Genomic DNA, 20,541 nt, shown 5'->3' with positions numbered 1-20,541 from the left:
GTGGACCCAGTGGCATGCGGCTTAGATAGTTTGTTGTTACACTTAGAACAGACAAACATCTTTTGAGCTGCTTTTGTTTTGTTTGACATGGATAAACAACAGGTACCCAGACACACAGCAGTGATGAGAAAGAAAACAGAAGGCTGGTTGGGACACAGAGGAAGAGGTACCCCCTCCCACAGATTATTACTCACAGCCTCTTGCCAGGGATGTAGACAGGAGAATCAGCCTTCAGCATGTGCCTGCACACTACCTGTGGTGGAGAGATGCAGTCAAACAACAGGTTAAAACGCGGCTCCAAGCTGCTCTAACAGCCACTGCCGCGTTAATTAGACCAGGGAGTCCGCGCTATTAGGCTCCGCACCCTTTCTTCTCAAGTCCGAGGGACTGTAAAATGGCCACCACGCTGTTATCACCTCCCCCCTGCGCTAGCCCCGTGAGAAGGGGGCTCATCAGCGGGGAGAGGGGAGAAGCATAAATCATTTAGCAGCGCTTATAGCGCTCTCTGAAGTCAGCGCTGGCAGCGGGGCAGGAGTCGGGGAAAGTGCATGTGATCATACCCACTGCGCTCCCCTCTGGACGGCTCCTCTGTATTAACAGCACTCTCCTCACAGCTTCTTCCTGGAGGCGGTCTGTGCTGTGTGTGCTGGCGTTAAGGAGCTGTCAGCAGCTTTTAGTTTAAGCACTGCACACTCCTTCCATATTAAACCAGGAGGTTAACAGGTCACCAGGTACCCGGACCCCACCTTTAGAGAGGTGGCGAAGGGTACCTTAAAAACAATGTAAAAGATGTTATAAAATAATAAAATAAAAATAAATAAATATGTTAAATAAAAGAAAGAAAATCATTGACTTGCTGGAGCACAGCAGGTTGTGACCAGCTCCTTAGGCACATTTTCTAAACTGAGGGCTGGTGGGGCATAGAGGGGGAGGAGCTCCACACTTCTAAATTTTAAAGTGCCAGCACCAGCTATCCACGCCTCTATACCTCCCAGCGTAAGCACCTCCAGTGTCCCCTAGTGGATGAAAGAGAAATAAACAATTGGGTATCAAGTCATTATATCCTTAGATAAGTATTACTACAGGTGTAACAAAAATAGGTACACAAGTTCTTTGAACCACCAAAATATTACAGAAATATCAGAAAAAGCTCTTACTCTCTCAGCTGCTGAAAATGCTTAGTACATCCCAGATTGCAGGGGCAGATTGATATCACTATTTCTATTTCTCCCCACTACTCCACAGAAGAAAACAAGAAATACACTCTATGTAATATGAACTGCCGGTCATCCTGTATGACGAAAAATACATTTAGGAAGCAAAAAAAGACTGATGTATTTTGTGATGAACTGAAATGAAGAATCACATATACAGTACCATTGGGTAGACAATGTGTGGCACTTCACCTGCTGTGGAACTACATATCCCAGCATGCCAGGGCACAGTTTTAGCATGCCCATCCTATACAAATAGAATCTGAACAACATATTCACTTTTGATTTTTACGTAAAAATCAAAAGAAAATGTTTCCTGCAGGATAACAGCGTGTTACTCTTTTTCTTTCTAGACCATCTTATCCATATAACACTGCAGCCTCATCCAATACGAGTTTACGGACAAAATCCAAAGTGGCGACCAAACTTATGAGCCTCCAAGGATCCTCCCAAGGATATAATAAAAACTCTTATGTCTAAAACATTTGGTCCCCTATTTTCGGTTACTCTAAATAATATATCTTATTAAGTAATAAAGTCTGTGCAAATTAAAATCTACACATCTATTTTGATCTTGATGTGCCAAGAGTTAACAGTATGGCTAATTCATGTACCTCAATGCTGTACTGTGTCTGTCACTGTAGTTTCATGGATGAGGTATATGTAATTCCACAATATATTTCTGCAGTGTTTTAAGGGTTGGGATGCCCAGGGCAGCACCTTCCCCATAACCGTTCCGGCACCGCTGTCTCTCCAGTGATATATACAGAAAGATGGCGCATGCGAGAAGAATGCATAGACACTGGAGCAGTGCCAGACAAAGTTGGCGCCACTGGATAGGGAGGGGCGTGCTCCACTGGCAGTCGCAGTGGCAAACCGGGCCAGGACAGTGTCCCACCGGACACATGGGCTCTCGTGCACCACATACCTTACACCCGTGATAGATATGCCACTGATATAGGCCCTGATTCAGACCCACTCGCGAGCGGCTGTCCGCTCGCCAGTGGGTCGATGTTCTGCACTGAGCATGCGCACGACGGAGGGAGCTCCGTCGTGCGCATGCGCCAGACGCGACGTGCGAAGGAAAGTCCTTCGCTCATTGTGTCTGATCAAAGGGGGCGTGCTGTCTATGTTGATTGACAGTACGCCCCCTTTGGTGGGCGTGCCTCCCTGATGGGGGCGTTCCCACGGGAACGCCTCCCGTCAGAAGCCGGCCCACTGACATCACTAGTGATGTCAGTGGGAGTGATTTTGGCTCTGATAGAGCCAAAATCACTCCGGAGCTTGCGGTTGAAAACCTCAACCGCATTCTCGGGCTCGCAGTTTCGATGGTCGCGATGGTCAAGACCATCGCGCCCATCAAACTGCACGCTCGTATAGCCTGTGGGTGGTGACCCACAGCTATACGAGCGTCCAGGAGGACGCTCCATTTTTATGGAGGGCGGCCCTCATTCAGAGCGTGCGCTCTGCTCAGAGCGTACGGCTCTGAATGAGGGCCATAGTTCTAAGCATTTATTCTCACACGTTTTTAGATATATATTCTACTCCCAGTTTATGTCGTATCTGCAAATGTAGGTATTGCAAGAGAGTCCACAGTATGTGGGAATTACAAGGACACTTGGATAAGGCACTTGTTGTTTTTTTTTCTCTAATTAGCTGTTAGGAATTAAATATTTGTTTCTTAAAGTTTGTGAATGGTACTAAAACATAATAATAATTAGGTGTAATGCCAATGTCATCAAGTATTTTATTCCAATTATTTTCTATCAATCTTGATGTCATACCAACAACTACTTCTGTCACGTCCATTATTGTTTGTGTATTGGTAATCCTTAGGAATATGTATGCATGAAGCAGCACTTTGGTTCTGCAATCTTGCTGTGATCATAGACTATATCTATAGACTTTTTTTTTTCTTAGGATATACCTGTTTCCAACCAAGGGATTTCTTTAATGACCTGTAATGGGAAATTAGGCCTTTCTGTAATGTTTTCATTTTCTGTGTTAAGAACAGTCACTATATCTTTTCATTGTTCTCTCTGGAGTTATGGTGCATTATCCGGCATGTGAGAAATGGCCACTAATTTATCTATGGCCCTAGGGATGAGTGCCAAACGCCCAAATCTTGGCTAATTTGGCAACCCACACGAGAGCCCCAATTGGACAGAGATCCTTTCGTCTACTGGCTGAGCAGGAGGATCACAGAGTGTAGCGAACTTAATAGATGATAGATACAAATGGCTTCAACACCATAAGTGTAAAATAAATAAGTAAACGATACATGGCCAAATGTCATTCTAGCTGATACAGGATCAAAAATCATTGAAATAACACATTTTATATCAATCTATCTTAACTTCTTTAATAAACAGGCTCATTTCTATATCCGGTTAAATTGCTGATGTACTATAGATCAATACATCTGGATAAAAGTTTTTAAACACCCCCATAAAAAAATTGTTTACCTTTCAGAGTTATAAAAAAACCTTTAATCAGGAAACAAGTAATAGGCTAAGAACTTACGGCTGTTCTGTAGCAGTGAAGAAGATGCTTGCCTGGGCCATAAAGCACCACCAGAGATTCAACATTTCTACTCTTTAGTGCATCATACAGGGTTTTTGTACTCTATATAGTAGATGAAAGGATAGTTCCTTAGTGTGTGGGGTTTATTTAACACCCCATGTTTTGCTATTAAAAAGCACCGTTTAGTAAATAAACCCTGGTTCAGTGTAGACTGCAGAGCTTTTAGCCCAAGTCAATCTATCTGAGTTTTACATAAACCAATACTTTCACAGGAAACCTTTTGCACCCACCGGGTGCATCTCATATAGGATAGTACATTTTATTTATGACATAAAAGAGGTTTGAATAAACATTACTTTGCAAGAAATGTTGTACTTAATGAAGGCAGTAGCAATGTACTTAATGAAAGGAATGGCTGAAAACTGATAGAAGGAAGGAAGTTGGAGCGAGATTGTTAGCTTTCTGTGCATGTATATTCCCATCTGGGTCTGCAATTACAGAATAGGTTATACAGACATAAAGAGAAAATGGGTGTGCTCCATGTTATATGCTCAGAGGTGAAATAGATACATTTCAGCATAATCAAATGCTTTGTGCACCTATACATTCTGAGTATAGATGCCCCAAGACATCACCAGCTCTATGCACTGTGTTTCCTGCAATATCAGGAAAAGATCAGCACTAAATTACAAAAGTATTTCTTTTAAGTGCAATAAGGATGACATGTTCTGACAAGACTAGGGGATCAGCCCATGCAAAACCTTAGTACACTTATAAAACAAATACCTTAGTATATTTTACATCATATCACTGAATAAAAGGTAATGAATTTAGTAGACAAAAAAATAAAATTGCATACCTCCCAACATGACGCATTCCAGGAGGGACAAAAGGCTCTGCTCCTGGACTTCCCTCTTAATTTATGATAGCCGTCACCTGTGTTGAACTAGGTAATTAATAAGAATGGTGTTTCACCACAGGACACGGCAATCTAAAATGAAGAGGGAAGTTCAGGAGCAGAGCATTTTGTCTCTCCCGGAATGGATCAAGTTAATGTGACTGGCTGCAGCATGTACTGTATGGGGGCAACACAAAGCACACTGGGCATAACTGAGACAAAGAATGCTGAAAGTGTAAGATGTGTAGGAAACTAGAAGTCAGGGGTGACTGTACCAAGTAAACATGGAAATAAGTTATTGAAGATGAAAAGGTTCCTTTACAAGGAAGAGAGGATAAAAGCACTATAACAGATGTGTATATAGTGAAGAACGCCATCCTGTGGCTCTCTTGCTCATACCAAATTACAAGTCTCAGCACAAGCTGTTTATAAGAGCCTGGCGGTCATTCTGTAACTTTATGTTCTGGAACAGCTGGTGACAATGAAATTTGATTCTTGAAATCCCTTGGAATTGGATAAAATTCCCTATTTCTGTACTTCGGTTTGTTAGCTTTCATGTGATGTATGTACCGCGACATTTTATGCGCAATATCTGACCATAATAAAATCTGGACATTGCTTGGGACACTTAACATGAGGGATCTGTACTAATAATGCCACTGTCAAGGGACATGTATGAAAACTGAGGCAACATAAAAGGATGTGCATAAAGCCAGTCAGCTTCTGTTATTAATCTAGTGCTGGTAAGAAACTTGAAGCTAATACCTAACTTGTTGCTATGGGCAACTTTACTTTGTGCCAATTTTCCTAAATGTCCTTCAGTGTCCTCAGTAGCGTAAGCCTTCTGTTTATCTATTTTTTTATTAACACTTCCAGAAACAAGAACGGAATGATCACATTTAGGTGAGGACAGGATTTTAATACTGTTTTGGCATAGGTGCATTACAAACAGAGGTAAAGATTGAGCCATTTTGCGTGTGATAATGTATGTAACATAAACAATGGTTACCAGATAATACAGTAAATGTGGGATTACAAATTATTTATTTTGCATGTGTAAACCCACGGATTATTTCTACTGCAAGAAGTTATGTTCTTATAAGGGCAGACATAATATAAAACTCTTTAAAGGTGTAGTGTCTATAAGGTAAAGCAGGGAGACACAGCCTTTGGTTCTAGTGCAAATATGTACTAATGTGACATTTATGGTAATAAAAGAGCAAATATTCAAAGTATAACGAATGTAGAAACACAAAGTACAATAATGTAATGCAAAGCTATACTGAATGGCTGCATCACATGCATTCATATTAACTAATCACTTACCAGCAATACCTATCCCATATGTTATTTGACTTAAGAATAATACTTTCCAGATAACATTTTCAAATATAACTAAACCATATTGGAAATGGCAGCGTAACATTTTGCCATGTAATATATACTAGAGAATTAGTAATATTGCAAATGGACAAACACTATGAACTGGTAAACACTGGCCTAATTCCACAGGACATCTTGTCTGCATTAGTTCATGTTATGTTTTATGTTACACAAACTGTTCAATCAGAAAAATAGAAACTTTTGGAAATAAGAGCAGTAAGTGCTACAATATGAATTCACTGTACCGGACGAAGAAAAGGTAAGACTCATATCAAAGGTTTCATACAAAAGACAAATGCAAAGCAAATAATTATCGCTGTATCCATTGATAACAACAATGTCAGTTACACATTTCCTACCTTTCTGCTTTATAATATAAAAGTTAAAAACAGATACACAAATAATACAAATGAAAACACTGACATTTTCCATCACTGGCGGCACAAACCCTTAAGGCACTTAAAGCTGTTTGATATATTTTATTGTGGCCAAAGACTCATGTGAGATGGTTATACATCGGACAGATCACTGAAGTCACTCACAGTTACCAAACTGCTTACAAATGTGCTGGATGTATCGGCGGCTTCCCGAGCATCTAGGAAAGAGTGAAAAGATGAACAAACAAATCAATATAATAACACATTAAAATCACTGAAGAAGTAAACTTTGCATATGAGAGCTTGGTAAATTTGTCAAAAGAGCTATAACCTGGATTTATATTTGTTCTTCGGGAGATTGCCACCTAGCAACAGCTGGTGGACTTGGGCAGCAAACATCCTGATTCTCCGCTGAAAGACAGGGAAGTGACATTTTTCCATCACTAACCTACCGACACGAACAGTGATGCTGCACCTGCCCAGCAGGCTAGGTTGTGCACAGGTCACATGAACACCAGGAGCTGAGGATAGGACTACTGCTCATTATATCAGAATTCTCTCTCTTCAGCACTGAGGATGGAGGAGGGGGCGATTCAATTATTTTAGATTCAAATTGGTAGTGCCGGGTGCCCAACGGAGCAATTCAATTAGAGAGCAATCTCCATTAGAGAGCGAACAGAAATGTGTGATAAATCCTGGTTTTGGGCACCCTGACCTGAACTTTAGACGGGTTTAACTAAACCCATTAAATAATGTGACATAAAAAATAACTGAATTGCCCCCACTGTTACTTTCTCATATATTGTTAAAATGGACATAAAAACCTTGGCAAAGGCTATATCAGTGTCCACTACTCCCTCATCTGAGAAAAGGGGATTTTTGTCCTTACCTGTTGTCCATGGGGGACACTAGGAACCATGGGTATAGAGTGGAGCAGAGGAGCCTGGGCACTAACTAGTTACTCTATTTCTACCCAGCAGCACAGACTCCCCCCTATACCCCGCCGCCTGAGCCAGAGAGCCAGTTTAGTTAACAAGCCCAAAGGGAGGGTAGAGGAGAAGAGGAGAAGGTAGACCGACACACACACACACCTCAAACACAATGTCAGCCATTGAGAAGAGAGCTAAAATAGACCCAAAGAAAAAACCCCACCAGTCAGGGACGTCAGGGTGGGCGCCCAGTGATCCCCATAGACTCAGAGAAAAGGATTTAACAGGTAAGGACAAAAATGCCCTTTTCTCTATCATCCATAAGGGACACTGGGAACCATGGAACGTCCCATAGCAGTCCATCTAATGAAGGTGACACTACTGTACTGCGCTCAATACTCTACGCCCCCACAATAGAACTTGATGAAAGTGTGGGCAGAAGACCACATGGCTGTCCTGCAAAGCTGCTCAGCAGAGGCGCCATGTCTAGCCACCCACGAAGTCCCCACCGACCTGGTGGAATGACCACACGCCAAGGCCGACAGGTCTATCAAAAAAGTAGGAATAGTGAAGCGAAGCAAGTGGGCCAAGGTCTGTTTGAAAGTGTCCAGCCCCATTTGTTGAAGTCGTAAAGTAGAAACATGGAATCAGATTTCCGGATATGCTGCACCCCACAATTTTCTGATTAATGTGGGAATGGGACACAACCTTCGGAAGGTAGCCAAGGCACATCCTGAGAACCGCCTGATCCGGGTGGAAGACAAGGAAAGGAGAGTGATGGGACAATTTACTCAAACCAGATACTCGCTGGGCTGAGGCAATGGTGAGTAAGAAGACGATTTTTTAAAGGTAAGCCAACAAAGGTCTACCGTTTTCAAAGGCTTAAAGGGAAAAGCCTTGAGGGGTGTCAACACCAAAGCCAAATCCCACAGGGGGAACCGGAGAAACAAACGTTGGTTGAAGGTGAAGCACACCTTGTGGAAAAGTCTTGACATCCGGTAAAGAGGAAATCTTTTTTTCGAAAGACAACCTAGAGCGCGGAGACCTGAACCTTAAAGGAGGAAAGCAGAAGGCCCAAATCCAATCCTACCTATAAAAAGGACAGGACTCAAGACAAACGGAAAACCTGAGGGTTTAGATGGAGGACGCACACTAATTATAGTAGGTCTAGCAGACTTGGTGATAGATCCTAGCCATGGATGCTTTCCTAGCGCTCCGCAAAGTAGGAATAAGAAACCTTCCTCCCTCAGGATGGACGTTTCAAGAGACACCTTGTCTAGGCGAGGTAGGCAAAGTCTGGGTGCAGACACGGACCCTGAGATAAAAAGGTCCGGCCGGAGAGGGAGATGCCATGAGGCATCTACGGCCAGGCCGAGAAGGTCGGCATACCAAGCTTAACGTGGACAACTGGGAGCATTGATAATTGTCATTCCACCTTTAGTTTGCAAAGAACCCGCGGGGTCGGAGGAAACTCAGAAATATAGAGGAAGCTTGATGTTGTGATGAAAGGCCATCATTTCGATGTCTGGACAACTCCAACGATTCACCGACATCTGGAACACTTCTGGGTGAAGAGACCATTCGCCCAAGTGCAAGTCCTGGTAGCTTATAAAGTCTGATTCCTAACTGTGTTCCCCTGGCATGTGAACCACCGACAGAGCTGGAAGAAACTGCTCAGCCCAATGAAGAATGTGGTTCGCCTCTCTCATGGCCCTTTTGCTGCGGGTTCCACCATGATGGTGTAAATATGCGACAGCTGCCAACCTTGCAAGGTTTGTGTTGGAGAAAAAACTTGGCCTGACATAGTGCCCTGTACACTGCCCGAAGCTCCATAATGTTGATCCAGAGTAAAGCTCCCGAAGCTGACCATCGACCTTGAAAGGTGTGATGGCATGTTACTGCCCCCCAACCTCGACGACTTGCACCGGTGGTGAGTAGGATCCATTCCTGGATCCAGAAGGGATGACCCTTGTTCAAGTGGAAGAAATGGAGCCAAAACATGAAGGAGTGGCGCACTTCCAGACAAGAGAATCCGTTGAGATCAGAGATGAAGGTGGAAGTGGGTCCATCGGGAGAGCAGCTTCAACTGAAGGGGTCTGGAGTGAAATTGGGCATATTCAACTATGTCAAAAGGTGGATACTAATGTGCCAAGGATTTGCATGTTGGCATGGATGGACACCATATGAAGACGGAGGAAGGTCCGAACCTTGTCCTGTAATGCGATCAACTTGTCTCTGTGGAGAAATACCCTCTGTACCTTCAAGTCCAGCACGGCTCCCTAGTGAAGCATCACCTGAGATGGAGAGATCGTGGATTTTTTCCAGTTGATCAGCCATCCGTGAGACTGAAGGAGGGTTACCCTTAGGCAAAAATGGTCCTGAAGGACAGCCTACATTCAATGCAGGATAAATGCAAATAAAGGTGCAATGAGCGCTCACTGATCAAACTCCAACAGGGGAGTAAGGAACCAGATACAATAACCTGACACCTGGTTGTGAGGTATAGGGGAGGCAGGAGCCCGTGTCTCTCTCTCTGTAGCAAGGCAGGTTATATGAAATGGCCGCCCGGCATCTTCAGATGGGAGGAGAGAGAAGGAGAAGCAGCCCTGTGGCAGGTATCCTAGAGCAGGGGACATGCCAAGGGATGGGGGAGGTGCTAACAGGACAAACTGGCCCTCTCCTGTCTGGTTGACCCTAGGGAATGTGCACTGCTCATAAGAGTGCCTCCCATTGCAGCCCTTTTCCCTGGTGATCCAGTGTGGAGACTACCGGGACCCCACTGCTAGCACCGCCGGTCGACCCCCTGACCGACGGTGGACAGCCGCTAAGACGCGGCTCCCTGCAAGCTTACCACCTATACCCTCTAATTACTATGAAGGGAATTTCCCTCACACTCTAATATACCCTCACCTTCAACAGATTGTAACTGAAGTGTAGGTGTTGACACTACTCAGCTCGAAGGCCATTTTTTGAAAGGAGTTTCCAAAATGAAGTCACCACAGAAGGCCTTACCTTACAAACATGTATGCACAAGGCTCATTTGTCATCAATCTGGTCATATTCATAGCATTATTGGATACTTATGATGAAGAAAAGATTAGGTGTCTCAGATAAACCAACAGGTGCGTGGTAGTCGGTCCACGAGCTATTGCTAGAAGGCAAACTCCTGAAGAGCAAACTGATAGGGGTATATTTACTAATGGTGGATTTTAATCCATTTTAAATCAGTGTTGTGTTTCTGGGGCTAAATCACACATTTACTAACAATTAGATTTTTTAAGTGTAGGTTAATGTGTGATTTAGCCCCAAAAACATAACATCAATTTAAAACGACTGTTAGTACATATAACCCCTAGTGTGTATGTGACCTGCACAACCTAGCCTGCTGGGCAGGTGCAGCTTCAGTTAGTGTTGGCAGGCTAGTGATGGAATAATATCACTACTCTGCCTTTCAGTGGAGAATCAGGATGTTTGCTGCCCAAGTCCACCAGCTGTTGCTTGGTGGCAATCCTATTCCATATAACAAAGAAAGTTTGCAGATCATAAATTCCTGCAAAATACTATTGAATCAATTAGTGCTGAGTGTACCTTAAACTTTCTCTACAGCTAGAGCATCCTTGGTGAAGCCACACATATGATATTACCAAAGTAAATTAAATGGTTCCTAGCAGGGCCGGCTCTAGGGGTTTTCGACCAGTGCGGTCGAACAAGGGCGCCACCCATAGAGGGCGCACCCCTCCCCAACATCCCGAAGTGGCCCGCGGGTGGTCAAATCGGGATGTTGGGGACCCCTTCCGCCGCAGCTGTGCCAGACCCCGGAGACTGCATGCGCGCGGCATCCATTCAGTGACGGGAGAGGGCTGGGGGAAGCCCAGCTAGTGAGGCTCCCCACAGCCTGACATTATTTGAAGGCGTGCCATGCGGGCACGCCGCCAAATAACGTCACGTAGGGGGCGTGACCTATGGTAATTAGGCCACGTGTGATGTTGTGACGCACTGTAGAGAGCCGGCACAGGGTGCTCTGACCCCTGGAGCCAGCCCTGGTTCCTTGCCTCGCTACATGCAGGTGGATCATGTTTTAGAACATTTATTTATTAACAGTTTCTTATATAGCGCAGCATATTCCGTTGCGCTTTACAATTGTAAGCATTAATAGAACAAAACTGGGTAATAACAAACAGATATATAGGTAGGAAGGCCCTGCTCGCAAGCTTACAATCTATGTATATAAAGTGTATTAGTGGACAGAAGGTGTAGCTTAAAATGAGAATCTAATTTGGCATTTGACTTTTAAATAAAATACATGATTCCTTTAGAGAAAATAGTTTTGTGTCTGTAAAACACAAACAGTATATGTTAGAAAGATGTAAAACTATCACTAACATATATTAGCTAAATATGTCTCATTATTCTGTCTGCGGCAGAGTTAAGGTAACCAAAAGCAAGGCACACATTCTTGCAGCAACAAAAAAAAAAAGTATTTCTATGACTTATGAGTCCATTAATAGGTCTGCAGGGTAATTCAGCATAGAGGTACAAGAAAAAACAACCGTACAAGAGAACACACACACACTCCGAAATACGGAATATTTTTAGCATGACTGAGAAAGTGAAACCATTGCTTTCTGATGGTCCAAAGTACACAAACTTTGTTTAAAGCACAAATTATTAAAAATATAGTATAAAATAACCTTCAGGCTGTGTGTATAAGGTGTATATGAAACATAAATGAATTTCATGTATGTACACAAACTTTTTCTGATGCACAAAATTATTAAAAATATAGTATAAAATTACCTTTAGGCTCTGTGTATAAGGTGTATATAAAACATACATGCATTCTGCATTAAGATTTGGGTCCTATTCCCAAGATATTTCATTATTTTATTTAAATATTCCAAAATACGGAATATTCCGATATCCAAAATACCCCTGGTCCCAAGCATTTTGGATATGGGAGACTCAACCTGTATATATATATAAAAATCAATTTAGAGACAGACCCTCTGTTGCAATATTTTAAGTATCCATATACAAAGCTAGGGGGTGCTACCACATCACAAACTTACATCTAGTACAAAAAAGACTGGATAGGAAAGAATTTGTATTGTGTGGGTCACAAGGAGAAAAAAATTAAATAAAATATAACTTTTTTTCCACTTATTAAAATAATGATGTTAAAAACTGCAAGGTAATGTTAAAAGATAGAATGTGTGTGTCAAAAAATAGTGAACAACATCACTGTGTGCAGGATTGCCGTTGCTGTATATTCAATAAACATTACATAAACACTGTAACCAACAAGGGAGTCAATCTAATTAGGTGCAAATTGCGAGTAGCGAGTTTGTTTCTTGAAATATAAATAGAATATAATACTAATGTTGCATGTTTTTAAGATCCCCTCAATGTCACAAATGAAAATAGCACCAATCTTTTAAAATGTGTTGATCTTTTAAAAATGCCAGTAATTAATACACTTGTGCTCCAACTAAAGAGATCTGGAAAACATGCACTGTTAGGGGTGCACTGATATAGACCATCTATAGGGTCAATTATTAATACTGTAAATTAATACACTACCCAGTGCATAGGGAGACCAATTGTGTCCAGGGGAATGCAAGGTTCTTCTGCTGCTCCCCCAGACTCCCGAACTTGCTCAAATGATCTGGAATGGAGCCCACCTCTGAAATAAAATCATTCAGCTCAGGCAGGATGGCCCTACTGCCGCATTTAATTACATAATGTGATCGCTGGTCCTGTATATGTCAGAATTATTAAATACACTATTCTTCGCATGATGTATATTATAGCTGGTTAAATGATAATTATGCCCTCTTCATGAACTGGCCACACTCACACTAAAATCAAGCATTTGGAAACCCCCCTCTAGAAATACTGCATTTGCCCCTGACTATTACTTTGCTAGAATACTTATTACCTATATTGTATTATAGCAAAGAGGCACTGGGTCACCGAGAAATACCCTCAATTCCAACAAACTGTGGATAAATGGTGTTTGGTGAAAACTTATCTATTAAATTTCAATTTGTAGAACTTAATTGTGAATGAATATCTGATACAATCTCAGTTCCAAAAAATATACACTTTTTATGTGTAACAAATTTGTTACCTGTGGTATATTCTATGTAACAACAGTAAGACACCAGCCACCTTGTTGGTGACAGTGTTTATTTAATGTTTATGGAGCATACAGCAATGGCAATCATGCACACTGATTTTATTCACCATTTCTGATTTTTGACACACATATTCTATCTTTTAACATTATCGCACAGTATTTAACATTTATATTTTAAGAAGTGCAATAGAAGTTATATATTTTATTTTTTTCTCCTTGTGCACCACACAATACAAATTCTTTCCTGTCCAGTTTTTTCTGTACTATAATTCAGAATAAAATACCTCCTTTTGTCAGCTTAGTGGTACCAAAAGAATGTTTAACAGGAGCAGCAGGAAAGGCTTTTTTGTTGGCCTTTGCTTCTAGGCAGCGTTTTACAGAAGATGGGACTTCAAATGGTTCCTTGTCCAACGAAGAACTATCAAAATCAGAGTCATCAAGGTCAGTAATCTATAAAGAAAGTTATCAAAATGAGAAACACCACTAACATCTGTAGTATTTTATACACTTTGATTAGTGCAGATTTGGTAGTACAAAACATCATATTACAAAGCTGCAAACAAAATTTTGTGACATCATCCAGCTACAGATGTGTCCTTGCTCATCTTTGCCTCTGATGCGGCAAACGTGCGGCATGCGATTAGCTGCACATGTGGTGGCAAAGATGAGCGAGGACACATCTGTATTTCTATGCAAATTTGACTGTTTATACTGGAAATGCACATATTAGTCTGTCAACATGCAAGACAGCATGAACGGACACTGTTTTGGTGTTACGGCATGCTAAAGCTCTAACAGGGCATGCTGGGATATGTAGTTCTACATGAGCTGAAATGCCACATGTTGCCTACCCCTGCAATAATAAGAGATATGGTAAGAACTTACCTTTGTTATCTCTATTTCTACGAAATCCATAGGGTTCCACAGGATACCTTGGGGTATAGGTGATGACGTCAGTCTTCAGGCACCACAGAGTTAAAGTTTTCAGCCTCCCAGGATGCATCTGGGTCCCTCTCCTATACCCCGCCCCCGGGCCAAGGCATCTCAGTTACGTCACAAGCCATAGGCCGGAGGAGGAGAAGAAAGAAAGAGAAGAAAGATCTGGACACTCACAAGCATCACATTCTCACCATAGGGAGACGGAAAAACCGGTGACCAGAATAAAGCCCATCTGCAGTACAGGTGCGACAGGGCGGTAGTCCTGTGGAACCCTATGGACTTCGTAGAAATAGAGATAACAAGGGTAAGTTCTTACCATATCTCTTATTTTCTACTGCAGGTTCCATAGGGTATCCACAGGATACCTTGGGGATGTCCCAAAGCAGTATCCTTCAAGGGTGGGGACGCTCCTGTGCTGAGAGGAGAATCCGCCGCCCGAAGGAAGCATCCTGAGAGGCAAAGGTTTCAAAAGCGTAATACCTCACAAAGGTATGGACAGAAGACCACGTAGCAGCCTTGCAATCTGAACTGCAGAGGCACCACGTCTAGCTGCCCACGAAGCACCCACAGACCTAGTGGAATGAGCCCTCACAGAGGAGGGAACCAAAAGACCTTCATGAAGATAAGCTTCTGAAATTGCCATACGAATCCAGCCTGCCAAAGTCTGCTTTGAAGCAGGCCAACCCTTTTTACGGAAGCCATAGGAGGACAAACAAGGCGTCCGACTTCCTAAACGAAGAAGTGCGGTCCACATAAATCTTTAAGGCCCGCACAACATCCAAAGTGGCTTCACCCACTGAAAGTCCACGTGAATTGAAAGCCGGCACAACAATTTCTTCATTGATGTGAAAACTGGATACCACTTTGGGAAGGAATCCCGGACGAGTGCGAAGCACCGCCCTATTCCTCTGAAAAATCAGAAAAGGGGGTCTACAAGAGAGAGCCCCTAAATCCGAAACCCTTCTGGCCGAGGCAATGGCCAGAAGGAATATGGTTTTAGCTGTAAGCCATTTAAAGTCCACTGAGCCCAGTGTTTCAAACTGCGGTCCCTGGAGAACTCTGAGGACCACAGCCAAATCCTAAGGCGCCACCGGTGAACAAAAGGTGGCTGAATGCGAAGAACACCTTGCATAAAGGTGCGCACATCAGAGAGCGCAGCAATCCTATGATGAAACCAGACTGACAGGGCAGACACCTGCACTTTCAGAGAAGCCAGGCGAAGCCCATGATCCAGTCCAGCCTGTAGGAAAGCCAACACCCTAGACAGGCGGAACTCCCTAGGGGAATACCCTCTAGGTCTACACCACCGGAAGAAAGTATGCCACACACGATGGTAGATTCTTGCCGAGGAAGGTTTACGAGCTCTTAGCATGGTTTGCACCACAGAGCCAGAAAAACCCTCTGGACCTTAGCATGACCGTTTGAACAGCCACGCCGGCAACAACAGCCGAGTCAGGTCCGGGTGAAGACAAGGACCCTGTGACAGCGGATCCAGTCGTAATGGTAACCTCAGAGGAACGTCTACTGACAGACTCTGGGGGGCAGAAAACCAGTGCCGTCTGGGCCACTCGGGAGCTATCAACAGTAGCGTACCTCCTTCTCGTTTGAATTTCCGTATTACCCGCGGAAGAAGGGAAAACGGAGGGAAAAGGTAGGCAAACTGGAACGTCCACTGGACGGACAGAGCATCCACCAGAGACGCCTTTTCGTCTCTTGTTCGAGACCCGTACACCGGCAACTTGTTGTTGTGCCGGGACGCTATGAGGTCTATCTCTGGAAGACCCCATTTGTCCACCAGACTCTGAAAGACGTCCTGGTGTAACGACCACTCTCCCGGATGCACGTCCTGCCTGCTGAGAAAATCTGCTTCCCAGTTGAGGACTCCCGGAATGAACACTGCTGATATTGCTGGGAGATTGCGCTCCACCCAGACCAGAATACGGGACACTTCTGTGAGTGCTACCCGAGTTCGGGTTCCTCCTTGTTGGTTTAAATAGGTCACCGTGGTGGCGTTGTCTGACTGGACCTGCACAGGGTGACCCAGGAGAACCGGCTGTGCCAGCTGGAGAGTTCTGAACACCGCACGGAGTTCCAAAATGTGTAATGGAAGCTCCACTTCCGCCCGAGTCCACCTGCCCTGAAACAAGTGTGGACCCGTGACAGCTCCCCAGCCCCGGAGACTGGCGTCCGTTGTTAACAGGACCCAGTTCGCCACCCAGAACAGGCGACCCTTGTCGAGGTGGGTCGTCTGCAACCACCAGGTTAGAGACAGGCGAACCTCCGGAGTGAGCACCATCGTCTGGGACTTGCGACACTGAAACAATTCATTTACAGCACCTGGTATTCCCAGGCGGTCTCCCATCCAAGTACTAACCAGGCCTGACCCTGCTTAGCTTCCGAGATCAGATGAGATCGGGCATGTTCAGGGTGGTGTGGCCGTAAGCCCATCTGGACAGGATCTTTTCCTCCGTCACAAAGATCCGCTGCTGCCTGGAGTCCAATAAGGCCCCGAGGTGCAGGATCCTCTGAGACGGGGTGAGAGTGGACCACTGAAAGTTTATCAACCAGCCGCGACGTTGCAGTACCGCAATCGTCAGATCCAAAGAGAAGCTCTGGAGACCCCGCTATCAACAGGAGATCGTCCAGATAAGGCAACAGTCGGACTCCCTGCGTCCGCAGAAGAGCCGCCATGACCTTGGTGAATACCCGTGGAGCAGTCACCAGGCCAAAAGGCAGCGCCCGGAACTGGAAATGTTCGTTGCATATTGCCAATCTGAGGAACTGCTGATGGCGCAAAAGAATAGGGACATGCAGGTAAGCGTCCTGGATGTCCAATGACACCATGTAGTCCCCAGGTTCCAGTGCCAGAATAATGGACCGCAGGGTCTCCATCTGAAACAGAGGCACCCTCAAGGACTTGTTGAGGGCCTTTAGTTTTAGTATTGGACAGTAAGACCCAATGGGTCTCTGCACCAAAAATAGATTGGAACAGAAAACCCAGGCCCCTCTGGGAAATTGGAACATGCACTATAACTCCGGCCTGGAGCATAGTGTGCAAAACCTTCCGCAGTTCCGAGGCTTTGCTCCGGTCTAACGGAAGGCCTGTGGTAAAAAACCGGGATGGAGGCCTGTGCCGAAAGGAGAGGGCATACCCATGAGAGACCACCTCCTGAACCCAAGTGTCTGTCGTAGTGCTCGACCAGCACTGGGCGAACTGAAGCAGACGGCCCCCCACTTTGGGATCTCCCAAAAGGAGGCCTGGACCGTCAGGCCGCAGGTTTGTCATCTGACCTAGGAGCCGGACGTCTGGTTCTCCAGACCTGTTTCTTGGGCTTGGACAATTTCTTGGTCCCAGCCTGCCGTGGAAAGGACTGTGCTTTAGGCCTACCTTGGGCCCTGTGAGGCCGAAAGGACGACCCACCAGCACTAGAAGGAATCGTAGCAAACGGAAGACATGCAGATTTTGCTGCTGCCAACGTAGCTATTATTTTGTCCAGATCTGGACCAAATAGTACCTCTCCATTGAAAGGCAGACCTTCTAATCCCTTTTTTGGAATCCGCATCCGCTTTCCGAGAACACAACCATAAGGTGCGACGAGCAGCCACGGCTGCAGAGGAGATCCTAGAGGTGAGCATACAAATATCTAAAGCCGCTTCATTAATGTGAGTGGCCGAGACTCGGAGATTGCCCACCAACCTGGTCTGTTCAGCCGAACAGTCAGAGTCGAAAGACGCTTCCAAATTATCCGCCCAGCGCTCCATAGCTCTGGCTACCCAACACACGGCCATAGCCGGTCTGGATGCTCCCCCTGCAAGGGAATAAATGGATTTCAGGCCGATCTCCACCTTGCGGTCAGTGACATCCTTCAAGGATGACATCGAAGGCATAGGCAACGTGGCACTTTTGACTAGGCGTGTGACACGTGAATCCACTTGTGGAGGGGATTCCCTCTTAGAAAAATAATTATCCGCAAACGGATAAGCCACGGCTAAGCGCCTCTGGGGCTGAAACCGTTTACCTGGATTTTTCCACGCCTCCTCTAAATGATCCGCTAATTGATCAGAAAGAGGGAACACCATAGCCTCACCCTTAATATCCTTAAAAAAGGCAAATTTGAAATTGGCCACTGAAGGATCAATATCCTCAATAACTAAAGCCATGCGGACCGCACGAATAAGACCAGGGATATACACCCTGGACTTCGCGTCCGGCTCTTTGGTACGGAGAGGTTCTTGGTCAGATAGATCCAGAATCTCCCCATCATCTGACGTCTCATCGTCATCTCCATAAGCAGCAGATAAAGACGCCACCGGCCTATTATGAGGCCGCAACACAGATTCCCCCTGTAAAACATCGGACAAATGCTGAACCGATGTAGTTAGAGTATTAACCCACGCAGGCTCCGGAGAAACCTGGGAAGGGACAGGGAGACTGTGGGGTACCATCAATTGTCTCGGGAACTCCCGCATGGGTGACGACACCACTGACCGCTGGGACAAACCAGTCTGGATAAACGCAGGTGGCAGAACTAGCTGGCCCACAAGGGTTGTAAGCGCCTTAGCGAAACAAGCCCAGGGAGGTTCCTGTACCGGGACCGTAACCATAATCGGCCGTGACAGTGCCAGGCACTGGAGACATAACCCCTCCGCGTTACCCTCCCCCTCCGCTATTGGTACCTTACATTTAGTACACATGAGCTGGAGAGGAGAATCAGTCTCAGACATGATGGTAAGTATGTGACACTCACACCTACACTTATTGGTATAGTGTGAATAATGCCCTGCACAGCGCGCACCGCAAGGGCTTTGAGCAGAGCAAGATCAGGGACAGTAATATGGCTGACAGTAGAAAGTGAAAGTACAGACAGCAGGGCTAGCAGATTAGTCACATACAATGCAGAAGAAACAAATCCCTGCACTATTAGCGCTGATTCTCAACTACTCAGACCCTCAGGCTGGTAGGACTCAGCGCTGCATACACTGACCTCTGACAAACGGAGGAGAGGTATGTTGGGGGACCCAGACCGCAATGCCACCGCTCACAGGCTTCCAGCAGCGTTCACCATGCTTTAAAGATGGCCACCGAGGAGCAGAGGATGAAGGAGGCCGGCCTGGGGGAGGAGCGCTGACACACTATGGCCAATCGGGCAGAGCAGAGAGGCTGTGTGCAGCAGGGGAGGCGCCGGCTGAGAGACAGAGAAAGCGCGCTCCCCTGGCCTGCATTTAACCCCTGGGACGCCGCAGCGAAAGCCGCTCAGCAGCGGCCCGCTGTCCCAGGGGGTAGTGGAAGCGCAGGTTGGTCGCCTGGCTCCACGCTGCAGCCAGTCCCCAGGGAGCCCCCTGCCTGGGGACTCAGGACCATGTGACCAGCGGGGACCCACCGCGGGACCCCGCTGCTTACCTGCATCCCCTTGGATCCGGCCATGGTCCAAAACATCTGGGGTCACCGCTAGCCATGACCCCAGATGTCTACCAGCATCCCCGGATCAGTACCGGCGTTCTGGTACCGGCGGGGTGTAGGGGAGACAGCATGGACGTCAGTACTGACTGTCCATGCTGTACTCCCAGGTGTGCAGCCACCGCTGCCTTTAAAACAAACTTCAGGGGCTCTTCATAGCCCCCCTCTGCACAGTGCCTCCGACTCCGGCCAGGCACCGACGAAACTGAGATGCCTTGGCCCGGGGGCGGGGTATAGGAGAGGGACCCAGATGCATCCTGGGAGGCTGAAAACTTTAACTCTGTGGTGCCTGAAGACTGACGTCATCACCTATACCCCAAGGTATCCTGTGGATACCCTATGGACCCTGCAGTAGAAATATCATTTTATCATATTTGGCTTTATGCTTGAAAAATAACTACTGAAAGACTACTTGTTTTAAGAAAGCATCATGCATATATAATTATATATGTATGGTACATTGAACCAAATGATTTATGTTATTTATTTGAAAACTAAATAAAAAACCTCTGACCTTTAGTTCCTTATCCAGATCATTCTTCGTAAAGGCATAAACTACATCAACTCCACCTACAGGTTTATGGTCAACTGTACGGGAAGACATTGCCATTTCGAGCTGTTCAGTACGTTCTTTTACAAGAGGTGCTATTCAAATATAAAATAAATAATAATAAAGATGTA

General features: G+C 45.2%; 2 protein-coding genes and 1 non-coding gene across 3 annotated transcripts in view; 1 reads left to right on the top strand and 2 right to left on the bottom strand.

The window, feature by feature from the left end:
- Window positions 1-1,711, top strand: part of CLDN10 (claudin 10) — a 48,127-nt gene extending 46,416 nt beyond the window's left edge. Inside the window, exon 5 of the mRNA XM_088457047.1 lies at window positions 1,568-1,711. Coding sequence (XP_088313173.1) covers window positions 1,568-1,694 — 127 coding nt within the window. The 3' untranslated portion in view covers window positions 1,695-1,711. The remainder of the gene's footprint in view (window positions 1-1,567) is intronic.
- Window positions 1,712-5,533: 3,822 nt separating this feature from the next.
- DZIP1 (DAZ interacting zinc finger protein 1) overlaps window positions 5,534-20,541 on the bottom strand; it is a 74,716-nt gene continuing 59,708 nt past the window's right edge. The window contains 3 exon segments of the mRNA XM_088457036.1: window positions 5,534-6,613; window positions 13,748-13,913; window positions 20,375-20,505. Coding sequence (XP_088313162.1) covers window positions 6,528-6,613; window positions 13,748-13,913; window positions 20,375-20,505 — 383 coding nt within the window. The 3' untranslated portion in view covers window positions 5,534-6,527.
- Window positions 16,728-16,846, bottom strand: LOC148538199 (5S ribosomal RNA). Its single transcript, XR_015872993.1, has one exon. It is a non-coding gene; the product is annotated as a 5S ribosomal RNA (ribosomal RNA).

The sequence above is a fragment of the Taudactylus pleione genome, unplaced genomic scaffold (genome assembly GCF_031769625.1).
Source record: "Taudactylus pleione unplaced genomic scaffold, aTauple2 ptg000041l, whole genome shotgun sequence".
NCBI classification, from domain to species: Eukaryota; Metazoa; Chordata; class Amphibia; order Anura; family Myobatrachidae; genus Taudactylus; species Taudactylus pleione.
The sequence above is the reverse complement of the archived record's forward strand: the minus strand, read 5'-3'. Positions and strand labels throughout refer to the sequence as shown.